This window comes from Lissotriton vulgaris, chromosome 3_1, assembly GCF_964263255.1.
Source record: "Lissotriton vulgaris chromosome 3_1, aLisVul1.2, whole genome shotgun sequence".
NCBI classification, from domain to species: Eukaryota; Metazoa; Chordata; class Amphibia; order Caudata; family Salamandridae; genus Lissotriton; species Lissotriton vulgaris.
The window spans coordinates 1,231,233,049-1,231,255,331 of record NC_141689.1 but is presented as its reverse complement, the minus strand read 5'-3'; the positions used below and the strand labels follow the sequence as shown (position 1 = coordinate 1,231,255,331).

Below are 22,283 nucleotides of genomic sequence, written 5' to 3'. Positions count from 1 at the left end.
GCCAGGTCTCTGTCAGGAAAAGAGCATCCGGGTTAAGTTCTTCCAGGAGCATGGCAGTTTCAACTGAGTGTTTGGGGAGTGACCTACAATTTAGGAGGTACATATTACGCTGGGTGTTTTTGGTATGAAAGGCGGATTGGAAATGAAATCCGCAGTGTGTGCAGATGGTGAGTTTATCTGCCACGTTCCAAGAATGTTGGCAGCTAGGAAGGTTTGCTCCTCTCAGAATATGGAGGGATCTGGGGCTGTAGTTCCTAGGATGCGGTGGGAAACGGGCAGGGGTTCTTGCCCCTGGCCCCGACCTGCCACGGACAGGCGCAGAAGGTGCGCCACTAGTGCATCCACTGTGCGAAGCGTGTAGCATCTCAATTTATGCTACTGTTGAAGTGATCAGCAGCAAATTAGACTCCGCCCCCCCTCCCCTCTCACCCGGAAGTGCTAGACTTTGCCGCGCCTCCTTCCACAGCAATCAGAAATCTTCCCGTGGTGGACCGGGGAGTAAGTGGTGACCGGGTGTCAGAGGTGTGCAGGTGAGCGTGCTAATGCCCTACAGATAAGCTTTGTTTTTTAACGACACACAATTTACAATTTAAGAAGCCAAGGCATTGCAAGTGGATTAAAATGAAGGATACAGAAGGGGCAGAAGTGCTGTTCTCGCTATAGCGCGCGTCCGTGCAATACATGGCAAATGTATTGGTGGAAAAACAGGTTTTGGGACATCCCTTTAACGAATATATATATATATATATATGGGAAATTGTGAGAGTGGACTTAGCATATTAAATTAGATAGAGCTTAATCTTTGAATTTAAAGACTAAATACTGTCTAAGCAAGTGGAAATTATCTTTCACCTTGAGTAAGAAACTATTGTCTTCAATAATGAAACTGTATCATTAGAGCTAGTTTAATTACAAAAAATAACTACAGTGAAACAGAATAATGATAAGACAAAACTTTGAAGATATTTACAGTCTACTGGTGTTTATTTGTTCTTTCTTTAAACTGGCAACCTGTCTTTAAACATAGCTTTTAATCTAAGACATCAAGAATGACAGAGGGACTTGGACTACTCCAGAATGTTTGTTTGACAAAATTGATGACTAAAAAATAACAGTAGTATGCATCAGACCATTCGGTTCCCACATATTTAGCAGGCATCTCTTTGGTTCTGGAAGCAACAACACCTCCAGAGTCTGTGATACAGTCCTCATTATCTTAACCCAGTGTGCCACAATCTTCAAACACTCCCATATTGTATGATAAAAAGTACCCTCTACCCCACAGTCTCGCAGACAAAACTGATGTGAAGCCGTCCCTATTTTGTAGAGGTTCACTCTAGTATAGTATGACGGTGAAGTATTTTGAGATGCACCAATCTAAGCTGTGAGGTTATTGCAATCTCTCGAGGGGAGGATAGGGCCCCCTGTCAATCCGAGTCATCGAATTCTCCCAAATCCATGGACCATCTTTGTCTAAGTGTCAACAAGGGGGCAGGCAAATTGTTGATCAGCTTACGATAGGTGAAGGAGGTGGTATTCTTCTGCATATACTCGGTCAGCAATCTATCCTCGAGAGGAGTAGCTTTCGGTAAAACGGTGCCAGGAGTTAAAACCACCTGTAGTGCATGTCTAATCTGTATATACCTAAAAATCTCTGAGGAAGCAAGCTTGTATTGGGCCTTTAGGTGTTCAGACGAGAGCACTTTGCCTTTCTTCCAAAGATCACCCACTGTTGATATGCCTATTGTGTCCCACTTGCTGAATCCTTTACTATTTCGAAGCCGAGCAAGTCGTTGTGTATTCCAGAGTGGTGTCATTTGTATGAGGACCTCCGGCCATCCTAACCTGACATGTGCTGCATACCATATGCTAACTGTGTGTGCAGTCGCCCCAAATAGTACTTTGGATCTATTTCTATTGTACAGTACTGACATGGCTCCTTCCTCTCCAATCCCTTGCCTATCTGCCTGAAACACTGGGTCTGTCTGGGGTGCATGCATCCAGCAGTTTATTACTTTTAATTGAGCTGCCCAATAGTATAATTGTATATTTAGAACGGCTATACAGGCCATCATACCAGCTCCTGACCAACTTGTCCTCCGCTATGCACACTGGTTTATTCCCCCATAACAGACTGGAAACTTCTGTCACTTGTTTTGAAGTAGCTCGGAGATACAGAGAACGGGGTTTTCTCCAAAACGTATAAAAACCGGGGGAGCGCCATCATTTTAAAAAGTGCTGTCTTTCCTAGTAACGTCAGCGGTAAATTGCGCCAGACCGCTGTGTCTCGTCTAAACCGCTCCATGGGGGGTGTTAGAATTGAGGGTCTCTAGTTGGCACAGGTAGGTACTTGTGACAAATAGGGACCCTCTCCTCTAGTCAGAGTAAGAGGGATTACACTCCCAAAATAACCCCTGCTCACCCTCTAGGTGGCGTGGCGCAAGCTGTCAAGGCTTATTTCAGAGGCGGTGTAAGTTAAGCATTTATGACCACATACAGTAACCCAGTGACAACACTACAAATGGACACCACACAGGTTTTATATCAAAAATAAGTTATACTTTATTGGGATTTACCACAAGACCAATAAATGACACAAATAATCCACAGTACTATTAGCTTTCAAGAGTCTTGTTGAAAAGGCTTAAATCAAGGTTCTCTGCAAGTCGGTGAGAGCAGAGCTTGCGTTGTTCGAGGCGGGCGTTGCTTGATGCGGTGCGTACAGGACACCGAGCCGGTCGTGAGAGTTGGTCACAGCTCCCTGCCTCTGTAGCCATTTGTTTCCAGCAGAAATTCACAAAGGCTGGTGAAGTCCACTGGTCCTGGGTCTTCGGTCAGGGGGCAAGCTCTCTTCCAAGCCCTTGAGATCTTTTGTACACATTGAAAGAAAAGTCCACAAAGTTTTTTCTCCTCTCTTTAGCAGTCAGGCAACCACTGCAGGCCAATCCCCCATGCAGCACTTCAGCTCGGGAATAGTCTCTCCTCAGTTTCTACAGGATCCTTCTCCTCAACAGAGGTTTTGTCTTGTCAGTTCAGAAGTGATCTAATTTCTTGGGATCAGGGTCCAAATACTTATACCCCAAAATCCTTTGTTCTCTGAGGGGAGAGGGGCCTGTGCCCAGTTCGAGCAAGTTCTGAAGCACTCAGTTTACCAGACTTCTCCTTTGCTTTCAAAGCGCAGGGCAGGCACATCAGACGCTCCACAGGAGGTGGAGCCAGCATTGTGGAAGCCAAGTACAGTCCTGGAGCACTTTGTTGACAGTCTTCCTTCTCTTCTTTCAGTGTGCAAGGCAGAGACATCAGACGCACCACAGAGGGTAGAACCAGCATTGTAGAGGGAAGTTCCAGCTCCATTCAGGTCCCAGGTGCAACTCATCCCTCCTATCTAGATGCAGATCTCCTTATTCACCACCGGGCTGCCCCAGCCTGTCTCTTGGAATCCCCCAGCCCTGTCACTTCCAAAACCAGACAAAGGAATACACAACCTCACAGAGGCAGGCTCAAATGGTTTGGCAAGCAAATACCTACTTTCTAAAAGTGCTATTTGCAAACACAGAATATCAAAATAAACTTCACTAAAAGATGTATTTTATTATTCTGAGTCCAGGCATACTAAACTCGAATTTCTACCATGTTCTCAGAGTCTGCTAGGATTATAAACATGTAACAATCCAGCAGCCCATTCTGGCCTATGGCGAACAGGTAGCCTTGCAATAGTGAAAAACGAAAATGGCTGTAATTCACTATTAGGACATGCCATACACATCAGGGCTTGTCCTACCTTATACTTACAATGCACCCTGCCCTTGGGCCTACCATAGGGGTGACTAATATGAAGAAAAGGGAAGGTTTAGGGACTGGCCAGTGGGTGCACTTGCCCAGTCAGCATGATAGTAACAGACTGCACGCAGGCTCTGCAATGGCAGACCTTAGACACATTTTACAAGGCCGCTTCTGTTGGTGGCACAACCAGTGCTACAAGCCCACTAGCAGCATTTGGATTTACATTCCCCGGGGCACACTCAGTGCACTGTACGAGGGTCTGACAAGTAAACCAAACATCCAATCATGGAACCACTAATCAATACATCAATTTACAGTAGGGAGCACTCGCACTGTGGCACTGGACAGCAGTGGCACAGTGCCCAAAGCATCTAACACCAGCAAAAACACATGAGGCAACAGCAAAAATGGAAGGGAGACCCACGCCAATGGTGCCAGGTCTAACAGGGGGCCTAAGGTTTCTCTGAAAAAATGTGTCAGGCCTGGGCGTCACATGAATGCCTAGGTATTTGAAGGTAGCCTCAGCGATCTTTAGTAGACAACTCTCCGGAAGTAACGGCTGCGGGCCATGTAAAATATATAACATTGATTTTGACCAATTAATGGTGTAGCCAGACACCCGTCCAAAAATCTCGCAAATGTTTAAGAGCACCAAAACGGATCGCCTAGGGGAAGTGAAGTACAATAGCACATCATCCGCATATAGGGAGATGCGGTCCTCCCAGTTCGGTGTCCACCTGAGCCCGCAAATCATTGGCTCCCACCTGACCCATGCCGCCAGAGGTTCCAATACAAGAGCAAACAATAACGGGAATAATGGACAACCTTGGCCCGTTCCACTCGTCAGCGGGAAATCCCTTGATATATGCCCATTGGCCACTACTTGTGCTAGAGGTTTAGTGTATAATAGCTGTATCCACGCACAGAATTTGGGGCCAAAGCCTAAATGTCTAAGGACTGCGAAAAGATACGGCTATTCCACCATGTCGAAAGCCATCCGTGCATCGAGGGATAGGATGACTGCTGGTTCCTGAATGTAAGCCATGCGAGCCAACACTCCATGCAGCCGCTGCAAGTTAAGAGCTGTACTTCTATTTTGCATAAACCCGGACTGATCCAGGTGAATTAGGGCTACAAGATGTGGGGTCAGTCACGTCGCTAGGAGTTTGCCCAATATCTTGGCCTCAGCGTTGAGCAACGATATCAGACGATAGAAAGTGCACTCCTCTGGGGGCTTACTAGGCTTTGGGATCATCACTATTGTGGCCATTTGCTGGTCTCGTGTGAGTTCTCCTACTTCCAGACTCTCTTGTGTATTCTTTTTCATTGGTGACATCCAATTGTACCTAGCTGGTATATAATCTATACCTTTAGCTCCTCTTCACATCTGTAATTCTGTTTCACATACAACAGGAGTTTTAGTAGCCAATCATGGATCCAGTTATAGTTAGTATTGTAATTTCAAGGTTTTGGCAAGTAAGAAAGTCTTGTGTGCAGAGGAAGTGTATGAATTTTGGGGTGCAATTCCCTGACCCATGGGTTTAGTTCCCTACGGATCACGAATAATGTTCATTTTTGTATCAAGTGACTGAACAGATTATAAATAAGGATTATAAAAAGGCTTTCTTGTTTTCAAGTTTTTTGCTCGTGAATTCTCTCAGTGCTGTCTAAATGCTTTGAAATCAGAGTTTATGGTATTTAATCAGCTCTTTAATCAATAAAATTGACAAAAAAATAGTTTTTGCATAACATGTTGCTTTTTTGCACTGATTGTTATAACACATATTTAATTTAATGGAGAAGTATTGCAGAGATGTAGTGTCTTCCCAATGACATTGTCCACTGGACAGCAGTGGCACAGTGCCCAAAGCATCTAACACCAGCAAAAACACATGAGGCAACAGCAAAAATGGAAGGGAGACCCACGCCAATGGTGCCAGGTCTAACAGGGGGCCTAAGGTTTCTCTGAAAAAATGTGTCAGGCCTGGGCGTCACATGAATGCCTAGGTATTTGAAGGTAGCCTCAGCGATCTCTTAGTAGACAACTCTCCGGAAGTAACGGCTGCGGGCCATGTAAAATATATAACATTGATTTTGACCAATTAATGGTGTAGCCAGACACCCGTCCAAAAATCTCGCAAATGTTTAAGAGCACCAAAACGGATCGCCTAGGGGAAGTGAAGTACAATAGCACATCATCCGCATATAGGGAGATGCGGTCCTCCCAGTTCGGTGTCCACCTGAGCCCGCAAATCATTGGCTCCCACCTGACCCATGCCGCCAGAGGTTCCAATACAAGAGCAAACAATAACGGGAATAATGGACAACCTTGGCCCGTTCCACTCGTCAGCGGGAAATCCCTTGATATATGCCCATTGGCCACTACTTGTGCTAGAGGTTTAGTGTATAATAGCTGTATCCACGCACAGAATTTGGGGCCAAAGCCTAAATGTCTAAGGACTGCGAAAAGATACGGCTATTCCACCATGTCGAAAGCCATCCGTGCATCGAGGGATAGGATGACTGCTGGTTCCTGAATGTAAGCCATGCGAGCCAACACTCCATGCAGCCGCTGCAAGTTAAGAGCTGTACTTCTATTTTGCATAAACCCGGACTGATCCAGGTGAATTAGGGCTACAAGATGTGGGGTCAGTCACGTCGCTAGGAGTTTGCCCAATATCTTGGCCTCAGCGTTGAGCAACGATATCAGACGATAGAAAGTGCACTCCTCTGGGGGCTTACTAGGCTTTGGGATCATCACTATTGTGGCCATTTGCTGGTCTCGTGTGAGTTCTCCTACTTCCAGACTCTCTTGTGTATTGTTTTTCATTGGTGACATCCAATTGTACCTAGCTGGTATATAATCTATACCTTTAGCTCCTCTTCACATCTGTAATTCTGTTTCACATACAACAGGAGTTTTAGTAGCCAATCATGGATCCAGTTATAGTTAGTATTGTAATTTCAAGGTTTTGGCAAGTAAGAAAGTCTTGTGTGCAGAGGAAGTGTATGAATTTTGGGGTGCAATTCCCTGACCCATGGGTTTAGTTCCCTACAGATCACGAATAATGTTCATTTTTGTATCAAGTGACTGAACAGATTATAAATAAGGATTATAAAAAGGCTTTCTTGTTTTCAAGTTTTTTGCTCGTGAATTCTCTCAGTGCTGTCTAAATGCTTTGAAATCAGAGTTTATGGTATTTAATCAGCTCTTTAATCAATAAAATTGACAAAAAAATAGTTTTTGCATAACATGTTGCTTTTTTGCACTGATTGTTATAACACATATTTAATTTAATGGAGAAGTATTGCAGAGATGTAGTGTCTTCCCAATGACATTGTCCACTGGACCTATGACAGATTGTACTAAGTATGGAAGCTTAAGTATTGCACTCTCTCACTCACAGACTCTCACATTCTCTCTCTTGAATCTTATTACCCCTTCTCTTTCTCAGGACTCTTTTGGTTTTGCAGGGCTGATTGTAGTTTCCAGCCCGGCCCTCTATGACAGCATAGAAAGATTCAAGTTTATTGAAAAGTAAAATCTTTACTCCCTAATGTAGCAAAACCACTTTTTCTGAATTTGTATATGTTCATTACAGCAGGTACAGATGTTCTTAGGTGTATGAGAATATCTACACACATAGTCAAGTGAAAAACACCTTTCAAAGGAAGAGGTCTCATGAGAAGATAAAAAGTAGACCACTGACTACTGAGAGGGGAAACATCCTTTACGACGCAACTTTTACCACGCAGTACCTTTACAACACAGGTTTTTCAACGCAAGTCATTACAATGAATTGCGCTGGGGGGCGCTCTTGGATAGTTAATAGTTTAATTTACTATCCAACATCTTCCCTACTATCCACGGGGACTGGAGTTGGAATAGAAAATTAAACTATTCACTATCCAGCACCCCCCAACGCAAGTCGTTGTAACGACTTGCGTTGAAAAACCTGCGCTGTAAAGGCATGCATTGTAAAAGCCTGCGTTGTAACAACGTACATCCACTGAGAGTGTTAAGGGAAAGGCAATACAACCCTCCTGGCTAAATTGTTAATGATGTGTCTAATTTGACACAAGTGATGCATTGAACACCAGACAATAATCATGGAGGATGGGAAAAGAAAGAACACACAGGAGAGGTTGCATTGAGTTTTGGCCAGTAGGCAGGTTTGGTGTAGGAAACATTGAAAGGGGAGGACAACAGGAAGTGACTGTCTGCATAGACATGTAAACGAAAAGAACACACAGACACAGATTAGTCAAAGCAAAAGTGTGATTTAAGGATGTCTTCCAAGCACAAGAGGGCACTGGAAAAGTAAAGGATACGGAGCATCTACCTTGTGCATTTGAAAGCAAAAACAAAAATGTCAGGGTAGTGGCAAGTCGGTTAGTTAGGTTTCCAATGGCAGCAGGTTCAGATTGGAAACAATAATAAGTCTTGGCAGAAATGTAGAAACGAGCCAGCACCTGGGAGCCTGTGATTGCAATAGGGTCATGGGGGCATGATGGTGTAATGGCAGCTCATCCTTCTCTGAAAGCAGCCTCTAGCCTACAGTCCACCAGGAAAATATCATAGTGGGAGAATTGCAGAAAAGCCTCCCGCTGGTCATGAATATGTATTTGCTTACACATAAACCTCGATATTTAATGAACAGTATGGCCCTCATCATTAACAGCCATCTTTTTGATGAGATAATGATCAAGTTAATAATATGTAAAACCAGAACGTTCAGAATTTATCAGATGTAATAGTTATCGTCTAATACAATGTCTTGCTCATACAATAGGGCTTAATATATGGCTTTGGGTGTTTGATACACTGAAATATGTATGTTCTGATAACTACAGGACATATTTGTTCCTTTAAATTGCCAAAAATAATGAGGTATGCTTTTCATATTGTGCCTGGTATGTCCCTAGTGCAATAAAAACAACTAAAAGCTCATAATTCCAATATGTGTGGTGACAAAAGTTAACATTCATATCAGTGATTAAAGGCCCATTATAATGAAGTCCTAAGAGTCAACTACATGAAGGCATTATGGCTGACACTCACAGTATAGATCCAACAGGTCAAAGCGGAACCATCAAATCCAGTTAAGCTTGGAGGTTTCAAGTAATATTTAAGAGCTTGCATGAATTATGTAATTAATATAAAGAGAGCTGACTACTAACCTGGAATCCCAACCTGTAAACCAATATCAATAAATTCTTCTCCAATGGGACAGCCTTTTCAATACATTCTTCAATTCCTTGTCAGAGTCATTCACAAATGATCCTAGCAGGCAATATTTTGATCATCTTTTTAACGTGAAATTTCATCTGTACGCAAGGTCCATTTGCTGTATTGTGGTTTATAATCAATGAGAGGAAATCTGCGATATTTCAATTTTCACAGCGGTATCTATTGCGAAAGTGTTTTATGTAACTCATGCACAAAGCATCATTTGGAAGTTGTCATAATCTCTGTATTCATTGATGGTGAAAGCACGCTGGATGTTTTAATGGAGTGTGTTTGGATGTTGGACATCTTGAATTGCTGTCTATATGGAACAAATAAAAGACAAGAGGAAAGCCCCCATTGGAAATCATGCTAGTGCTAAGTATGAATATATTCTGGAATATAAAAGCAGGAATATCAGTGGTCACAATATCATTACCAAAATATTGAAACAAAAATATTGAGGAGGTAAGTGAGCAGAGGGAGGCATACATGTACTATTCTTAAATTCATACCCACATACCCGGGGGCGGGGAAATATATATATATATATATATATATATATATATATGTGTGTGTGTGTGTGTGTGTGTGTGTGTGTGTATATATATATATAGTCATATTGTCAGGGTACATATATAGGGAGTGAGGTATAGAAAATCTAGACATACCTAACCTGTCGATATTTTCGGTTTCAATATTCTGGTCATGATATTTTGACCACTCAATATTCCTGCTTTGATATTCAGAAACCACACCACTATCAGTACATGCTATGAAGGATGTGCTGTTCTATACAACTCACTAAACTATGTTTTTGCTCTTAATGCCAGTGAGAAAAAACTCATCATGGATGCCCTCACCAAAAACCAGTTTCTTAAGAGGTTGGAAACTCAGCAAATCCGAGACATGGTGGAATGCATGTACCCCAGGAACTACCAGCAAGGAAATTACATCATCAAACAGGGAGAACCTGGCACTCATCTTTTTGTATTGGCAGGTAGGTGCAATGTCAAACGGTGTGTATCAATAATATTGACTACCATTCACCATATCGTCACATTAGATGCAGAGTTAAGACAATTAATTATATGCTTACCTTGACAATGAAGTGATAGGTGATGCTGTACAAGCAATACTTGTCCAGTTGATATTATTGAAGGATACAGATCTCATGGTTTGTGACTGCTTGACAAAGTCAATTGACCTCTCTATTGATGTGTATTAGATAAGGCTTCTTTGGGCCAGTAGAGAGCAGAAAAGAGGTTGTCTTCTGTAGTTCTTTTAATAATACAAAACTTAAAAATCCCTAAAGTACCACATTGCACTATCTAAATTTCCTTTTCTTTTTTTTGCAACAAATATGTGAACTTCTTAAAAGTGCCAACTAAATTAATAGGTTGCTGTTTTTCTTTTTGGGGGGGGGGGATAATGAACATATTAAAGTGATTTCATATTAATCAGTTCATTGACTGCATACAAAACATACCTGAAACAATATGTTACACCTTAGCCCCACAATTTTAAGTACACTAACTTAAATTTGGATCTTGAATTTCCATTAAAATGCCGGCGCTAGTTGGCACAAGTGCTCCATTTTAATGTGCATTATGATGTGGATATATCTCGTTTTACTTTTTTTTTCATGGTTTGCTCTGACAACTTTTAAACTTTGGTGAATTTCCAAACAGTTGGTCAGTTATAAAGCATACTGTCAAAGGGCCAAAAAGGATTTACAATATATTACTAAAAATAACCTGCTTTCCTATTATCATTCTGGGCATACTGTTTAACCAAAAGAGTGCTCATCCGATTTTGTATTCTGTTTTACAAACCTCTATTAATATGTAATCTGAATATGACTCTATGAAGCATATTCATAATAAGCATTGGCAAAGGTAATAGGTCTGGTCGACAAAGTTTTGGTTTTGTCTTTGCTTGCTTTTTTTGCCATGATTTTGTCAAACTTTATTTTTCAGTAACTGTTGGCTATCACTGACCACACTTTCCCATAACAGTCCCTGGCAGTGAAGAGGACTACTTTGTGTGGATGTGCTCTTTTTGAAAGAGAAGAATGTCATCAATCACAGTGAAGTTAATAAATGGCTGAAGTGGGTTGTTCTATTGTCCCATGCTGTATCAGGCAGATACAAAATGTGAATGACACAACAACAGATCAATGAATGAAAAGAGCTGGCTTGTACTAAAATCTAATGGTCCTGGCAAAGGGCATACCTAAAAATGTGAGTTGGCTATTAATACTAATGAACACAAATGACAGACTCAGGATCTCCTTCTTGACAGAAATCTAAATGTCTCACAAAACATCATAAAAGAATGAACACTTCTGTGATTCAGACATTCCTTGTCAACATCCGGTGCCGTCTAACCAACTTCAGCTCATTGGCTTAACTGTAAATGTTCAGATGTTGAAATATTGCTTGCCATAGAAATGTGCATACTGTTATCCATTGGCCCCTATAAAGTATCCATGGAATTATGATGTAGAAAAAACAGAATTCCAAAAGTCACGTGAATGAAAAGAGGCCAGTTCTGAACCAAGTCCTAATTAGTATTTTTACAAATATCTCCTGCTTCTAAAGGACATTTCTGGATGTTGATCATCCGATAAGCATTTGCAGATGTGCACACGTTATGACTTGTGGAAAAAGTGTGGATCCAAAATTTACTAAGAGATATCCTGACATTATGCGCCTGACCATCGTCACCCCTGAAAAATCCGGCTTGCAGTAGATAAATGTGCACAGCTGACAAGTTCATACCTGTGTGAATTGTGCAGTTTGCCGCTTCATTCAACGGGAGAGTTTATGAACTACTTACTGTGCACTCATGAGGAATGCACTCTACAAGGGTAAATACAGGACCACTGTTTGGCTGTATAAGTGGCTGCAGCTTATTTAATTACAAAACATTTCAATTTGACTAGTATTAGGAGAATATTGACCATCCTGCTTGATCAGGACAAACCTTAGGTGTATATATTTAACACATGAAAATCGTTGCTCGTTATGTCAACCCATCGAATCCACATCCAAACTCATGCAGACAAGGTTTAAATCAACAAAAGACAACTTATGTTTGTCCAACATCTTATTTTTGGGGTGTTTCTCACCAAAAAAAATGCACTTGACATGTATCAAACACTATTTTGCTATTGGGTAACCTGTTACCGAATCACAAAATGGGTTTTCAATTCAGTATTTGAAAGGTGCGTGTTTAGGGCATCTCTTCCAAATTTCGAATCGTAACGGTATGTTGGAATGTTTTGTGGCGGTGAATGCAGCCGCAAAATATTCACATTTTAGGTGGTAACCCATTCGCAAATGGGAAGGGGTTCCCAAGGAAATGGCAGCGAAAACTTTTTTTTAGAGCAGTTAGTGGTCCCACGGACCACTGCCTGCTCCTGAAAAATCAAACGAAAGCTTTTCATTTTACTTTTGTAAATGCAACCCGTTTTCCTGCAAGGAAAATGGGCTGCATTTTAAAAAAAAGTTTGCTTTATTTAAAAGCAATTACGGACATGGTGGTGTGCTGACCTCAGCAGGTCACCATCCCCATGATTTTAGCAATTCTTAGGGGGTCACAAATTGCGACATACCTCGTTCATTTTCATCTGGCAGGTAATTTGGGAACCCCTAGGATCGCAGAAAGTATTCAACATATTTTCATACATGCCTTTTTGTGATTTCATAATTGGGAATCCCAAGAATTCGCACTTAGGGAATAGAAAAAAAAGTTACTTAATACATCTGGCCCTTAATCTCTAAATTATAACCTTGGCCTGTAGGCAAGTCACCTCTTTGCGCATGTTCTGGACAATGTAGAGGAAGCTAAAGAGTGCAACCTCAGGTCACACTTGTTTGTAAGCCTAAAGCACCTTCACACAGCACGGCAGGATGGAGAAACCCCCACCCCCCTGCTACCCACGAAAGTAGCCACTTTCGACAGGGCACTTGCCACCAAAGCATTACCCGGAGGGAGCAAGATCTTCACTGTAGGAAAGAAAAAACTTTTCCCCCCATCTGAAACAAGCTAAAATTGATTCTGCTCTACCTCTTGAAGGAGACTATATTGAAACTGTGTTATTGATGTATGGGGGGTCATAGTCTGAGCACACTGGTACCACACGTCACAAAGATAAACCCAGGCCCTCTTGAGAGCATTCATTTGGCACATACCAACTGACACGACTTATGTACAGTATGATCATATTTCTTTACACTCTGGCATATCCAGGAAATTATAAACTGATGCCAATATTGGGTGATCAATTTGAGAAGTTGTCCTGGCCTGGTATATGATGTCCACTATTCTAGTGAGCACCTGTATCAGTCCAAACAACCCTTATGGTGATGGTTGTAAAGTCAACCTTATAGGCTAGCTATCCTAGTGGAAGCATGGACAAAGCAGTCTTAGGCTAAAACTTCAAAGAGCATGTGAAGCTGGCTGTTTTACCAATAATAATCCCTTGAATATCAAATGAAAGGACACCACACAAGGTATATGGTAAACAGTCATAATATTGATTCCAAAATATAGAATGGACATAATATCGAAGTAAAAATATAGAATGGACAAAATATCGAATGGACACAATATAGTGGTTAAAAATATCGAATTTAAGGTAAGTAATATCGATTTTCAAAATATAGAAGTCAAAATATCGAAGTATACAATATAGGCATTTAATATATCGATTTTTTAATAATATCAATTTTTTTAAAGTGTTTTGTATGTTAGTATATTTGTGAAAAGTGTATATTAATTTTTGTAATGTATGTTTAATGTATTTTAAGTAATGAATTTTATGTTATTTAACTTTTGCGTAATTTAATTCTGTAGCGGGTTGTGGGTTTATAGGGGAATAGGGTGGGAAGTAATTTAATTATCTTAAATTAAATATTCATTTTTAGCATTTATTAATAATTGTTAATTAAATTTTGCTTTTTAGTTCTGTAGCGGGTTGTGGGTTTATAGGGGAATAGGGTGGGAAGTAATTTAATTGTAATTAGTTAAATATTTTTATTTATTTATTGGTATTCATTTTGAATTTATTGTTATTTTTTTAATTGGTAATTCATTTCTATTAATTGCCAATTAATTTGTATTAATTGATTAATTGATAATTATGTTAATTTTCTAAATTTATTTTCTGTAGCGGGTTGTGGGTTTATAGGGGAATAGGGTGGGAAGTAATTTAATTGTAATTAAGTAAATAATTTTTTTCAATCATTGGTATTGATTTTACATTTATTGTTAATTAATTTCTAATTGGTAATTAATTTCTAATAATTGGCAATTAATTTTTATTAATTGGTAATTATTTTGTATTAATTAAATATTTGATAATTATGATAATTGTATTAATGTATTTTCTGTAGTTGGATGTGGGTTTATAGGGGAACAGGGTGGGAAGTAATGTAATTGTAATTAATTACATGTTAAAAATACTTTTTGTGTATTGATAATTAATTTACTTTTAATTTTTAATTGGTATTAATTTGTATTATTAATTAGTTTTTGTTATTGAAAATTAATTAGTTGTTAAATAATTATGAATAGGTTATTAATTTTTAATAACGAATATGTAGTTGTATTTCTAATTAATTATTACATAATATTAAATTGGTTATTAATTTCAATTAATGTTTTATTGGGATTGATATTTAATTTATTTTTAATAATATAATAAATCATTACTTTCCCTACTGTTAAACTCACTGGAGTGGGAATAGTAATTTTCACCCTCCCGCTATCCAACGCTTTCCCTACTGTTGCACTCTCTGGAGTGGGAATAGTATTTTTTACCCCTACGCTATCCAGTGCTTTCCCTACTGTTGCACTCTCTGGAGTGGGAATAGTAATTTTTACCCCTACGCTATCCAAAGCTTTCCCTACTGTTGCACTATCTGGAGTGGGAATAGTAATTTTCACACTCCCGCTACCCAACGCTTTCCCTACTGCTGCACTCTCTGGAGTGGGAATAGTATTTTTTACCCCTACGCTACCCAACGCTTTCCCTACTGTTGCACTCTCTGGAGTGGGAATAGTAATTTTTACCCCTACGCTATCCAATGCTTTCCCTACTGTTGTGCTCTCAGGAGTGGAAATAGTAATTTTTACCCTTCGAATATCCAACGCTTTTCCTACTGTTTCACTCTCTGGAGTGGGAATAGTAATTTTTACCCCTACGCTATCCAACGCTTTCCCTACTGTTGCACTCACTGGAGTGGGAATAGTATTTTTTACCCTCCGGCTATCCAACGCAATCCCTACTGTTGCACTCTCTGGAGTGGGAATAGTATTTTTTACCCCTACGCTATCCAACCCTTTCCCTACTGTTGCACTCACTGGAGTGGGAATAGTATTTTTTTCCCTCCCGCTATCCAACGCTTTACCTACTGTTGCACTCTCTGGAGTTTGAATAGTAATTTTTACCCCTACGCTATCCAACGCTTTCCCTACTGTTGCACTCACTGGAGTGGGAATAGTATTTTTTTACCCCTACGCTATCCAAAGCTTTCCCTACTGTTGCACTCACTGGAGTGGTAATATTAAATGTTACCCTCCTGCTATCCTACGGTAAAATATTGTACATTTTTTATTAATAACTTAAATTATTTATATCTTAATTTTAAGGTTATTTGAGTATTTTTAAGTATGTTTTAGGTAATTATATTTATTATTTCATTAATTTTAAATTACTTTTAAGACATTTAAAAAAAATCGATATTTTGACGGACTATATTTTTTACAGACTATATTTTGGATTCGATATTTTTGTACTTACCTGTTTGTACTTAGGAATTCGACATTTTGGCATTCTATATTTTTGTGACTATATTTTGGTAAGTCTATATTTTGTCATTCTATATTATGTCAGTGATCCTTGCACAAATACTATTCGGCCCTAGGGGCCTCAGGAACCATATACTAAGTAAGTGGTATAAGAACCACTTCAGGAATAGTGAATAGGCCTAGGGCCTAGAGAATCACTGGGGCTACATTGGACAACCAAAGGTTAGGAAGTAGGAGTCCCACAGGATGTGTGTGCAGTGTCTAAACACGCACGCAAGTTACCATAAAGATAGAATGGGAACGTAAAAGTTACAAAGTAGTAGATTTTGAACACTTCCGGATGGACCATGGGAAAACCCTGTTAAACTAGGACACTTGGATAATTAATACCCACAGGAGCACCGGAGTACTCAAGTTTCCTCACACAGGGAAGCCGGGCGCATAGGTGTTCATTCGTGTCGGGTTTCGTCGCTGAATCCAATGGAGAGCTGCAAGCAAGTGCTGCAGGTGACCAGGAGGAAAGTGTCCGGGTGGATCCAAGGGTGGATCGGAGTCGAGAAGAACCTGAAAGCAGAGGGGACAGAGTCTGGGTCACTAGCAAGTGACCAGAAAGGAACCAGGAAGGAACCAGGAGATGTCGAGATGCAACCAGGTGAAGAGGTGAAGCTTGTCTCTGCAGCCACGTGGACCAGGAAGCGTCGACGACGACCAGGCACTGGATACGAGCTGTCCCACGAAGGATCTAGGTGACTAGGGTGTCGGTATCCGGATTGGACCCAACAAGCCTTGGTAACCGCAACCCACGCAGGAAGTGAAGAACATTAGTCACTTACCTGTAAACTGTGGTTCTCCAGTATTGGTGTCTTTCATAGATTCACATGCTTGAATATTCCCCGTCGTCGAAGCGAGAGTCCCACGGTACATAAAATAGTAGTAACATATATATATATATATATATATATATACAAATAGAAAATTATATAATTATACATATACATAAGACATGTAATACATAAAAAATATATATATATATGTAAAGTTAAAAAAGTACCATAGAACTGAAAGAAGGCCCATGAAGCCTTAAAGGGAGAATTCACTTTAGTAACATATCATAGTCATTATAATAGTCCACATTCCAGCCAATCAGGCAACAGCACCCTCTAGAACCTTCTCCTCAGAAGCTCAAGCCCTCAGATTTTTGTAGCACCAAAGTGACCAAGAGTGCATGAGGAGAAGAGAGCCTCTGATGGGAGGAAGGGTGGGTCGCATGTGAATCTATGAAAGACATGAATACTGGAGAACCACAGTTTACAGGTAAGTAACTAATGTTCTTCTCCAGTATTAGGGGTGTCTTTCATAGATTCACATGCTTGAATAAGAGTAGAAAGCAGTAACATAATATAAAAGTCATAAAAGGTATTGCCAAACCAAATAAGTACAACCATAGCATGATTTAGATAGCATATATTTAGACATATGGTAAAACCTTTTATGACAGGAGGCAGGAAGCAACAGAGGCTCACCTTAGTTAAAAAAAATTCGTAACACAGCTTGGCCCACAGCAGCATCTGCAGCATCCGCTGATTCCAGACAATAGTGCCTCGTAAACGTGTGTCTGCTCGACCACGTTGCAGCTCTGCAGATCTGCCGCAGAGGCACTCCAGCAAATAGGGCGGTAGATGATGTCACAGCCCTTGTCGAGTGTGCTCGCACCTGAGCAGAGAGAGGCTTTCCTCCCCGGCAATGGCAGAAGAGATCCATCTAGTAAGAGTTTGTTTAGTGACTGCCTGTCCTTTATAAACTCGGCCATAGGCTACAAAGAGCTGGTCTGACTTTTGAAAAGGAGGGGTGCGCTGGATGTAGAATTTCAGGCAAAGTTTTAAATCCAAGGAATGGAGAGAACGCTCAGCAGGAGACTGAAGGTTGGGGAAGAAAGTTCTGAGAATGACGGGCTCTTTCAGGTGGAAATCCGAAGGAACTCTGGGAACTTCGGATTTGTCCCTAAAGTAACAGTGTCCTTAGAGAATTGAAGAAATGGAGGTTGTATTATAAATGCTTGGATGTCACTTACTCGCCTTGATGATGTAAGCGCGAGTAGAAGAGCCACCTTCCACGTGAGGAATTTTAAGTCTGCTGAATGGATGGGCTCAAAAGGAGGTAGGAGGAGCTGAGATAAAACCAGATTCAGGCGCCAAGAAGGTGGCGGACGACGTGTGGGCAGATACATTCGAAAGAGGCCTCTGAAGAACTGTCGAATGATTCGAGAGGAATACAGAGAGGTGGTGCCATCATGTCGAAAGCGGGAAATCGCTGCCAGAAACACTTTAAGAGTGGAATGAGAAAGTCCTGACTTGGCTAGAGATAAGAAAAAAGGCAGGATTTGCTCCGCCTTGGCGTGCAGTGGATCAAGGGCTTCTTTGTGGCACCAGACACAAAAACGCTTCCATTTCAATTGATATGTTTTGATGGTGGAAGGAGCACATGTATGAGCCAGAACCTTCCTGCACTCCGGAGTGATATTCAGACCTGCAAACTCATTGTGTTCAGGTTCCAAGCATGCAGTTGGAGATAAGCCGGATCCGGATGGCAAATCCGCCCCTTGTGCATGGTGAGCAGGTGAGGCAGAGGGCGTAGAGGTATCGGATTGCACTGAGACAACAGGAGGAGGTCCGAGAACCACAGGAGACGTGGCCACCTGGGCGCAATCAGAATGACGTGGCATGGTTGGAGCTTCATCCTGTGCAGCAGGCGCGGAACAAGAGGGAGCGGGGGAAAAGCGTAGACAAATTTGCTCGAACAATTGATCGAAAAAGCGTAGGCATTTGCGGTTGGTTGGAGTCGTAAACAGATCTATCCGTGGATGGCCCCACTGGCGAAAGATGTAATCCAGAGTGGGTTGGGGAAGTTCCCACTCGTGATTGTCCGCCAGAGATCTGCTGAGACAGTGGGCAAGAGTGTTGGAGACGCCAGGCACGTGAACTGCAGGCAGGTGAGCTTGGTGTTGAATTGTCCAATTCCAGATTTCTTGCGCCTGCTTGGAAAGCGGAAGAGACCTTGTACCTCCCTGTTTGTTGAGGTAGTGCATGCTGGTGGTGTTGTCTGTCCGCACCAGTAGCGAGTGGCCTTGTATCAGCATCCGGAAAGATTTCAGAGCAAAGAAGATGGCTAAGAGTCCTAGACGATTTATATGCCATCTGCGTTGAGCTGCCGTCCACTTGCCCTTGACTGACATGTCGTAGAGGTGTGCCCCCCCAACCTTCCAAGGAAGCATCCGTTGTGAGGATGAGTGTAGGAGCTGTTTCCTGGAAGGGTCGCCCGGCGGCGATATTCGGAAGGTGAGCCCACCATTCCAAAGCTGTTTGAATGCGGGGGGTCAGGCAGAGTTTGTCGTTAAACGACCCTGAAATTTGTCTCCACTGTTTGTCTAACTCCTCCTGTATGACTCTCATGTGAAGTCTGCAGTGTGGGATCAGATGTATGCAAGAGGAGGCCCAGGAAAGATTTCAAGACCCAGACAGAAACAGACTTTTTTGATTTTAGAAAAGCGACCATCCTGATATACGAAGTTGTCGCTCCTGGGACACAAACACCTGTGCCAGACGAGAATCGATCAAGGCTCCTAGAAAGATTCTCTGTTGTGATGGGCGAAGATGAGACTTTTCCTGATTCACAGAAAGGCCTAAGGTGTGAAAAAGTGAGAGACAGGTTTTAGTATGCTGTTGTGCTTTTTGACGTGTCTGAGCTTTTATTAGACAATCGTCTAGATAAGGGTAAAATTGAAGGAAAGCTGCCACCGGAGCCATGATTTTCGTGAAGACTCTCGGTGCTAATCGAAGGCCGAAAGGCAACACCTTGAACTGGAAGTGCTTCGATCCGACAGTGAAGCGAACATATTTCCTGTGTTTGTGATGTATTGGCACATGAAAATATGCATCTTGGAGGTCGATTTCCAGTAGGGTCAACATTCTGAATGTTTGTGATTTGATGAATTTGTTGAGGGCTTGTAAGTCCAGAATGGGGCGCCCTTCTCCCGATTTCTTCTTGATTAAAAAGAAGCGGGAATAAAAGCCCCTGCCCTGTTGTGCTTGAGTGAACACTTCGACAGCCCCTTTTTGTATCATGATCCTGACTTGAGCCAACAGATCTTTTAAATGAGGTGGTGGGGGACCTGAAGTCGACGGGTTGGTGAAAATTTTGTAAACTCGAGAACATGTCCTTTCGAGATGACATCCAGGACCCAACGGGTGATATGGTCTTGAATCGGTCTGGCGATTTTGAGATTGGTAGCTGTACCTTTCCTTGTTGTCGCTATAGGAGCGGTACTGGGAGGAGCCACGTAAATTTGAAGAGCCACCTCTGCCATGTGCACCTTGAAAAGGCCGTTTCCTGTACTGGAGGCTTCCTAAGGAACAAGCAGTGTCTGTGTCCTTATTAATGGATTCAAGAGCGTCCTCAACATGCTTGCCAAAAAGTGAATCACCATCATATGGCAAGTCAAAAATTCTCGCTTGTACCTCGGGCCGAAAAGCTGTTGATTTGAGCCAGCCCTGGCGTCGCAATACAGCGGCTACAGCAAGTTGTCTGAACCCTGTTGAAGAGATGTCAACGGCGCAATCTATAATCTCTGCCAAGATATTTTCTCCTTCTTGGACTATCGTCTGGGCCTCGGTTTGGACGGAATCTGGTAGCTGGCTAATCAAGGCTGCTATCTCAGACCACATTTGGCGGTCATATCTCCCAAGGATAGCAAGGGAGTTCGCCGCTATAACCATTGTGGCAGCCATGGTGGTAAAGTTCTTACCAATAGAGTCCAACCGGCGTCCCTCTTGGTCTGGAGGGGAGGTTAGAGGAGTGGCCGGATTCCTTGAACGTTTTTGGGCAGCCTGCGTTACAACGGAGTCCGCCTTGGGGTGAGAAACAAGGCATACTGGAGAGTCGGCAGGCGCCTTGTACTTCTTGTCCAGACGTGGTAACACAGCTGGGATGGAGTTTGGTCGTGCCATGATTTTAAGGCCTTCCTGCCGTATAAAATCAATGATTGGGATGGTATGAGTTTGTTTAAGAGGCTGATACTTGAAATCATAGAGGAAGCAGTCCGTTTGCTGCATCTCTAAGGTAAAATGGAAACGTTTGGCAGTACGCACCATCAAGTTATGAAATTTTCCAATGTCCACCGACGGGGAAGGCAAAGGCGATGTCGGTGGCGTAGATGGCGTTTGGGCTCTTTAATCATCCCAATCCGCGAGGACGTCATCTACATCTTGATCAGTGTCTTGATTGACATCCGCGTCTTCATCAGTATCTGGCTGCGGATGGACCGGCGACTGCAGCATCTCTGTATGCATGGATGTTGGCGCCGCAGGTTGAGGAGTTGGTGAAATAGGCACAGATGGAGGGAACCTGCGATTGTAATCGTCCAACATATTCTGCAGATTGCTCACCAAAGAAGACGGTATTTGAGTCATTCGTTCTTCATGTGGTGCCTGAAAGCGAGCTTCTTGGACAGGAAATAGAGCACATCTTTCCTCTTCATACTCCTCATCTTCTTCCTGGCACTTTATATTGAGTTCAGATGGACTGTTTGCAGGACGAAAAACAACATTGGCATAGGAGCCATCATCAGAGTCGTCTTCTGCAGACTCAAATATTTGCGTTGGCAGAGTTTCAGTCATAGGACTCAAAGGAACTGGTTGTTTCACCACTGAAGCTGTAACCACCGTTAAAGTTGTGGCTGTAGCGAGTGAATGTTGCGTCGTCAACGGTCCCGTCGACGAGATATCAGTGGAAACCAATGTAGATGGCAATGGAGCCGTCGACGGTGAAATCAGTGACATAGATTTGCGTGCGGTCGACGGAGCTGTCGACGAAGATGAAGTCGTTGACACAGGAGGAATCGTCGGCGTAGACGGCACCGTCAACGAGGATCTAGCCGTCAACGTAACTGTCGACGAGGGTGCAGCCGTCGACAATTTCTTTGGCGGCAACAATAATTTTGCCGTCGACGAGGTCTTGGCCGTCGACGAGGACTTGGCGTCGACCAGGTCTTGGCCGTCGCCGAGGTCTTGGCCGTCGACGAGGTCTTGGCTGTTGATGAGGTCTTTGCCGTCGATGAGGATGTGGTGAGGATGTGGTCGACGAAGAGGAGGCTGTCGCGAAGGACGCGTTGAGGGGGTCTTCGACGATGAATGCTTCACCATAAGCGTCGACGTGGCAGGTTTAACGGCCGTTGACGATATTTTAAGAATAGAAGAAATAGGCCTCACCTCTGGGAGCGTCGACGACGAGGTAGACGTTGTCGTCGTCGAAGTCTTCGTAGACATTGAACATGTCGTCGTCGACGTTGGCACAGCGTCGACGGATCTCGTAGTCGTCGACGGATGTGTCAACGATTCCTTCGACAAGCTGGCGCTCGACTTGGATGACAAGGGCACAGCTTGGGATTGCAACGCCAGAG

General features: G+C 42.4%; 1 protein-coding gene across 2 annotated transcripts in view; it reads left to right on the top strand.

Moving 5' to 3' along the window:
- The window catches only part of PRKG2 (protein kinase cGMP-dependent 2), an 898,053-nt gene that overhangs the window by 275,007 nt on the left and 600,763 nt on the right, over window positions 1–22,283 (top strand). For both annotated transcript variants that reach the window (XM_086963161.1, XM_086963160.1), the window contains exon 2: window positions 9,844–10,010. In XM_086963161.1, the coding sequence (XP_086819287.1) occupies window positions 9,844–10,010 (167 nt within the window). The remainder of the gene's footprint in view (window positions 1–9,843; window positions 10,011–22,283) is intronic.